At 33.4% G+C, this 8280-nt stretch overlaps 1 protein-coding gene across 1 annotated transcript; it reads left to right on the top strand.

Annotated features, from left to right (window-relative positions):
- Nucleotides 1-203: 203 nt before the first annotated feature.
- Nucleotides 204-7788, top strand: LOC107878253 (the record flags this gene model as incomplete). The annotated part of the gene is given in 4 exon segments (XM_047399551.1): nucleotides 204-303; nucleotides 372-495; nucleotides 7261-7356; nucleotides 7436-7788. Coding segments are annotated over 4 exon segments (458 nt in total), but the record flags the coding sequence as incomplete, so codon positions are not given.
- Nucleotides 7789-8280: the final 492 nt, after the last annotated feature.

Below are 8280 nucleotides of genomic sequence, written 5' to 3'. Positions count from 1 at the left end.
AGCTAGCTGATAGAAATCTTTCCTGCCCCATGCGTAACGCATAATGAATGTCGTAGAGTAGACAAATCATAGAAGAAACCAAAAGGTTATATTATATTATTATTAGCCAGGGTCCATATCATAACCAAAGAGCATGAGGCGCATTTTGAGCATTTCTCGTTCGAAGTGTTAAGAAGTCATTACTTGTCGATCTTTTATTGCAGTGCTGGAGGCTAACCCTTGGAGAGAAACACCTAAACCTGTATATGTGCTGACCCAGAGGGAGAACCAGTTGTGTACAATGAAGACCCGGAGAAACCGGAGGTGTGTTTCTTTCTTTTAGCTTAAGTGAGTATCCCAGTTGTCTTGGCTGAGATTTTTTCCTCTTGCAGTGAGGTTGAAAAAGAACTTGGGATGTTGTTCTCCAAAGGAGGAAAATGGAAAAATCGTGCAAAGCAGCCAGAAGCTGGCACGAGATTTCAGATGCTTGTTGAGGATATCAGAGAGGGAGTACTTGTAAGTATTTGTGTTGAACTCCTCTTTCAATTTTCTATTTCATGACACTCTTTGAGTTTTCTTGCTTATTTTTATAAGATCTAGAGCACGGAAGATCTTGAAGCATCTGTAATCCTTAAGAAAAAGCTTCAAATTAGTACTAATCTATACACTCAAACCAAAGAAGAATTGCTGTACGCCTGAAGCATTAGTATGTGTAGATATATTACATCCTTTTTTTGGTCAATAAGTGGATTATACTAAAAGTGAGAATTGAAGTACATGCTACTGGACAATCGTGCCAGTAGCCAGTGCGAGCTTGGGAAAAAATCCTAGCTACAGTTTTCCATTAATGGCATTACACATGATAAGTATTAAGATTTTCTAGCCATTTTGCTCCTCTGATCTTGCTGGTTGCCTTAAAATGGATATCTTGGAGGATACCTCTGATCAGGATCTTTGAGTACCGTTTTTGTTAATGGGAACTCGCCTGTTTCTATCCCTCCAAATGTGATACACAGCCCCTGCTTAGCATCATTCTATACACCTGGTCTCTTGGGCTTCTTCCCTTCGCCCATTTCCTTTTTTTTTTTTTTTAGAACTAGCAACTTTGTATCCGTCAACTTATCATATGCTGGAGGCCTTGTTTAACAAAAAGAAAGAAAACAGAAAAAAAAACACTTACAAGGATCCTAAAAGATCAAGAAATTGATCTGAATCCCCTAATTCTATTTGTTTACAGCAGAAAACTAGAGATACAATGCAATTCCATTTAACCTTGTGAATGGAATTGGATATATCTTCTAAATTTCTACTGTTTCTCTCCTTACACACAGTCCACCAAATGCAGTGTGGGATTAGATTCCACCAGATCTTCTGTCTCTTTCTTGTTCCTCTTCTTATCCAACAACTTAGAAGGTTTGCAGTGTGTTTTGGCATATTCCACTTCACTTTTGAAATATTGAGGAACATAAACTAGATTTGGGTTGTGAAAGGGCACTGTAAGAATAAGTGATTGCATCTTTGAGATTGTGCACACATTCAAAAGAAATTAATTGCTTGATTTGGTAAAGATATTGCCTCAACTATTTCTTCTTCATTTCTCATTTTGGACTCAAAAAGTAGAAATAAAATCTCCAACAGACATCTGGGGAAGTATTTTTTTCTAGGTGGGTTTGAAGTTCAAAGATATTCCATCGGATATTTGCTTATTAATTCCTCAATTTTGACCCAATAAGGCACAAATAGAATCTCAAACAGACTCTCAACAATCTCTTATTGGAAGCTATGCATTCTATGATCTCCAGTAATGTGGAAATTGTTTTAACTTGAACAATGCCTTTAGCTATTTCAGCTGAGACAGAGTAACTTTGTTGTGATATGGTCTGAGTCAGTCCGTCAGCTGCATATACTTAAAAACAGTAAGACGTAAACTGGAATATAATGTTTGAGTATATATGCAGATATAAAATATATATTAAATCATATTTTAAACTCTTAAGATTGATAACCAGTTGGATTAATTCAAAGCTTTGATGCATTTCAAATATTGCACATTGAATATGAATCTGCTAAATAATATATGTGTAAGAGGTAATCAACATTTTTATTAAATAAATGTGAGTATATAATATTTACCTTGAAATTTGAGTGCTTGTAACGTTGTATAATGACAACAATAGATTGGTTGTAGGAACTTTAAAGGTGAGGTACAATTTCGTCAACAAATTCGCCTCAAAATGTAGAGGATATCCCTTTCTTTCTTCCAAATAAAATAGATATACAACTTATGAGAATCTTGTAACATCAATTTCATCTATAATCAGCGAATGAGTGTTCATTCTTACTCATTATCTTCTAGTTCGACATTCATAAATAATCAGCGAATGAGTGTTCATTATTACTCATTGTCTTCTAGTTCGACATTCATTAACTTCCTAGAATTTCCGCGTATACTGTTCGTTTTATTTGACTGAAACTGACAATTTCCCGTTCACATCTAAAATATTAAAATATGTTAATATCAATAGCATAAAAAAGTTAATACTTAAAAATTTAAGTGATAGCGTTATTACCAAATAATTCAGTCTCGTTCACATCAACCTTATTTATCAATTGAGTGAATGGTCCGAAATCAAAGAAATTCAATGGGAGAAGTGGATCAGATGTTTGACACAGTTGTTCGGTGAGTAAATGTAAGCGTCAACTTATGTTTTTGTAATGACCCTGCTAGTGATATTGTCCGCTCTAGACCTAGACCTGCACGGCTTTAAAATGCGTCACTAGGGTGAAAGATTTGCTTACTTATATACCCAACATCTCTCTTGTATTTAACCAATGTGGGACTTCTAATTCTAAGCTGAGGTATCACATACATCCCCTTATATGGACTCAGCATGAGGTTTGCCCTACCTCATGAGACTTGCCTCTACTTATGACTAAGGGTTGCCCTGCCTTATCGGGATTTGACTAAACTCAGTTTGAACTCTGTCCTACATCGACAAGACTGACAACGAAGTGACTCTGATACCATTTGTAATGACCTAGCCTGCTAGAGGTATTGTCCGCTCTGTGCCTAGTTCCGCACGACTTTAAAACGCGTCACTAGGGTGAAAAGTCTGCTTACGTATGTACCCAACATCTCTCTATGTGTTTTTCTGATGTCGGACTTCTGATCATAAGCTGAGGTGTCACAGTTTTGTGGCTCTTAACTTATTTTAACTTTAACAATGCCTTTAGCTAATTCATCTAAGACAGAGTAACTTTGTTGTGATATGGTCTGAGTCAGTCTGTCAGAGTTATATCCCGAACTAAAAGTAATTTGCGTATACAAAAGATGAAAACAGTAAGACATGGTATTTGAGTATATATGCAACCGACTTATAATGTATATTTACCATATTTTAAACTCTTCAAATTGATGATCGGTTGGATTAATTCAAAGCTTTGATGCATTCCAAGAATTGCTCACTGATTATAAATCTGCCAAATAATCTATGTGTAAGATGTAATGAACATTTTTTGTTAAATTAATATGAATATATAATATTTACCTTAAAATTTGTGTGCTTGTATAAGTTGCATAACAACAACAACAGGTTGGTTGTCGGAACTTAGAATGTGAGGTACGATTTGGTCAACGAATTCTCCCCAAAATGTAGAGGATATCCTCTTGTTTCAGCCAAATAAAATTTACATACAACTATTGAGAATCTTGTAATATTCATTCCATCTATAATCAACGAATGAATGTTAATTCTTACTCATCATCTTCTAGTTCGACATTCATAAACTTCCGAAAATTTCCACCTATATTGTGCGCTTTTATTTGCCTAAAACACATGATTTCTCCAATTATATCTAAAATATTAAAATATGTTAATATCAATAGCATAAAAGATAATACTTAAAAATTTAAGATGATAGATGTTAATATCAATAGCATAAAAGATAATACTTAAAAATTTAAGATGATAGTTTTCTTACCAAATAGTGCAGTCTCATTCACATCAATCTTATTATGAATGGTCGGAAATAAAGAAATTCAATGGGAGAAGTGGATCAGATGTTTCGGGCACAATTGTTCGTTGAGTAAAAGTAAGCCTCAACTTATGTTTTATGGTTCTTAACTTTTAATTATTTTTACAGACTATAAAGTTCTGCATAAGATATAAACCATGTTCTTTAATTCCTGATTTGAATTGATACAACGCTAAATTGCCAATAGAATTTTGTATTCGATCACCCTACAAGTAGATCAAATTAAATTTAAAGTATAGAAAAACTGTGGAAAACAACCATATGGATTATTAACGATCAAATGAATTGTATGTAACAATAGTACAAAGTGGTGAATAGCATTACGATATTTGATTATATGGCTGATGGAATAAAGTACAATACCTTTTTATCCTGTAGAATCAATTTAATTGCGAAAGTAGCGTCAACATTATAACGATCTTTAACTTCCCATAGACAAATTGCCAAAATTTTCAAGTTCCACTACATTTTTATTATTGTTATATTGTTGATGAATATAGTTAATAGGAGATGATGCCTTTAAATTTGTTTTCTAAACATTTTTTACAACTAATTTTTTAATGTTAAAGTAATAACTTATAACTAACCTAACTACATGTTTTTCCGAATATGCCAAATGACTAATTCATATTATGCTACTTGGCTTAATGAGGAGGCTACATTCTTTCCTATTAATTATATTCATCAACAATATAAAAATAACAAAATTGCAATGGAACTTAAAAGTTTTGGTAGTCGTCTTTGGGAAGTTAAAAATCGTTATAATGGTGATGTTATTTTCTCAATTGAATTGATTCTACAAGATGAAAAGTTGTTGCACTTTGTTCCATCAGCCATATAATCAAATATCTTAACGCTATTCATCTCTTTGTATTACCGTTCCATGCAATTCATCCGATCGTAACTAATTCATCTATTTGTTTTTGCTATGTTTTTCAATATTTTTAATTCAAATTGATGTGTTAGAAGGGTGATCAAATACAAGCTTATATTGGCAAGACAGTGATGAATCAATTTAAATCACGGATTAAAGAGCACAACTTATATCTTATGGAGAACTTTATAGTCTATAAAAATAATCAAAAGCTAAGAGCCACAAAATATAAGTTGAGACTTACTTTTACTTAATGAACAATTGTGGTTGAAACATCTGATCTACTTTTCCCATTGAATATCTTCGATTTCCATCATTCACTCAATTGATAAATAAGTTTGATGTGAATGAGCCTGAACTATTTGGTAAGAAAACTATCAACTTTAATTTTTAAGTATTACCTTTTATGTTATCGATATTAACATATTTTAGATATGATCGGAGAAATCGTCAGTTTCAGTTAGATACAAACGCACAATATAGGTGGAATTTCGAAGAAGTTTATGAACGTCGAACAAAAATATGATGAATAAGAATAAACACTCATTCGCTAATTATAGATGGAATCGATATTACAATTGTACATCTATTTTATTTGGCAGAAACAAGAGGATATCCTCTACATTCTAGGGCGAATTCGATGACCAAATTGTACCTCACCTTCTAAGTTTCAATAACCAACTTATTGTTGTTATGCAACTTATACAAGTACATAAATTTAAGGTAAATTTTATATATTCACATCTATTTGATAGATTCATATTCAGTGTGCAATACTTGGAATGCATTAAAGCTTTATGCTTTGAATTAATCCATCCGATGCAATACTTAGAATGCGTCAAAACTTTGGATTAATCCATCTGATCATCAATCTGAAGAGTTTAATACACATTTTAAGTTGTTTGCATATATATTCAAATACTTATTCTAGTATACGTCTTCCTGTTTTTATCTTTTGCATATGCAGATTACTTTTAAATTCGGGATATAAACTCTGAATTAGACCATATCACAACAAAGTTACTCTATTGTCAGATGAATTAACTAAAATCATTGTTCAAGTTAATTTTTTTTTCAAATTAGTGGAGATCATGGATGTGGTGTGTACGCTTATCTTCTTTGCAAGGAAGAGTATATAGATGGTGTAACAACCTCTTAGAGCTAAAGCTCTATATATTGTTGCAGCTCTGATGAATAGAATGCCAATACTCAGCATTCCTTTCATCCTATTGAAAAAAGATTTAGAAAATGATGAAACAGAAGATGATATTTGATTTAGGTTTCTTTTATCTAAGCACATTTTAGATCATAATAATAGAAGGTTGTTGCACTGTGAGCTTTAGATGGAAAATACTTATATATATTTCTATACTGCTAGTACAAAATTTTACTTATTTTAAATTGCTGATTTTATTTGAAACCTTTGAAAGAGAGGATTTTAATTTGTCAAAGTTGTTGGTCTGGTGATTGAATATGGGAAGAGAGTAGTCCTGTTGGTGGAATATGCATTCGTTTATGTAGACTTGTTATATTGCTTTCACTTTCCCCAGGGCTCACTCCATCCCAATGGAAGACAGCTCGTCTATGGTTTATAAAATTCCACCTTTCCACAAAGCAAATCACACCTTTGAGTTATATTAGAAACAATGGCGGAGCCAAGATTCACTAAGGGGGTTCAAAAATGAAGAAGTAAACTCACGGAGAAGCCAAGGGAATTCAATATCTGTTATATATCCATAAAAAATAATTTTAATCTTGTATTTATAATATAATTTTTCACACAAGGGGGTTCAGATGAACCTCCCCTTGCTCCTACTTGACTCCGCCCTGAATCCTGATCAGAAAGTGTTCTCGGCATCTTTATCCAGAAATTTTAGAATTTTTGTTTTTTCATCCTCTTGCCAGCTCTAGTCCTCATTCTCCATTAATTTGACATTCTTGCTAAATAAAGGCTTTGTCATTTTGCGGCAGATAGATTTTGTTAGCTTTCCTGTTCTATATTTTTTTCTGTTTCTTTTTAAACTGTTTGAGAGCACATTATTGCCCTTTTTAGTGACCACTTTATAGACATATTATGGGTAGACTATGTGGCTCGAAGCTTAGTTGCGTGGACTCTTCACTTTCGATGCTGCACCTGGTTGGATTATCCAAAAATACACTACTTCTGGAGAATCCAACACGCACTTGCTGGCATTGTCGAAGAGTCCGATCAACATAGGCTAGAAGAGTGACATACTGTGATTTCATTCATAGATAAAGTAGGTGATTTACCTTTTTCAATCTTTTGGCTAAGGTCAAATGAAGTTAGACATATTCAGAATTTCTTTGTCACCTGAAAACTAGATTAAGCAAAATTTATCAAATTGATGAAGGTATTTGAGGATGAAAATGAGGCTGCAAAATACTGCGACTTGCTTCAGGGAGGTGGTCAAGGCTGTGAAGGCATTGCAGAGATAGAAGCTTCATCAGTAAGAGAAAAACTACAAAGCTACTTTCAGGAATGAGTTATTTTCCAGTCATCCTAATTGCAATTCGACTCTTCTGTAGGTATTTGATCTATGCCGGAAGATGAGAGCACTTGCAGTGTTATTTCGTCGAGGCAGAACACCTCCTTTGCCCGAAAGCCTCAAGTTAAACTTAAGGGCACGCAAGCGCTCACTTGAAGACCAAGAGAACTTGATGTAACATTCGTATGGTTGATGTGAACCGATTTCAGGTGATGTTCATTGTCTACTATGCAAAAACATATTGGACACGGTAATATAATTCTTCTCTGTGCAGCTATTTTTAGTCTCTGAGAGCTCTTACATGTATATAATATGTCACATAATTCTAATGAATATAATGTATACAAAGGATTCTCAACTGCAGTCCTACCCAAATCATCAGCCATTTTTCCATCCGATGATCTTCATCTTAATACTGACTCTGTTCGACCTGCTTTGATTGCTCAACTAACGTTACCATTGCAACCAACCTCTCAAAAGAATAGGGAGTGAACGATGCTACTATCTATGGAATTAATGGAGATCGTTCCGTGAAAAGAAAACTAGTATTGAGGATAAAATACTTTCAGATAGTAGCATTGTGTGCGGAGGCAAATTAAGGATTTGAAGTTAATAGATTCCTAAAACTTCAAAGTTAAAATACAATGATGATTGAGGTTTTTTTTTTTCTGAATTATAATAGAGTTTAATCAAATATTTATAGTTAATATGTTTATAGTTGGTTTTGTTAATACATAAAGCCGGATTGTGGATTTTAGTTTTATGGGTATAAATTTGAAGGTGAATAGTGTTAAACACATTATATTTTAAAGTTTGTAGGTTCATATCTATTACTCCTTCGTCTCGTCTCATTTTAGGTGCCACTTTTTTCTTTTTTTAGTCCAT

This window comes from Capsicum annuum, chromosome 11 (assembly GCF_002878395.1).
Source record: "Capsicum annuum cultivar UCD-10X-F1 chromosome 11, UCD10Xv1.1, whole genome shotgun sequence".
In the NCBI taxonomy this organism is placed as follows: Eukaryota; Viridiplantae; Streptophyta; class Magnoliopsida; order Solanales; family Solanaceae; genus Capsicum; species Capsicum annuum.
The sequence above is the reverse complement of the archived record's forward strand: the minus strand, read 5'-3'. Positions and strand labels throughout refer to the sequence as shown.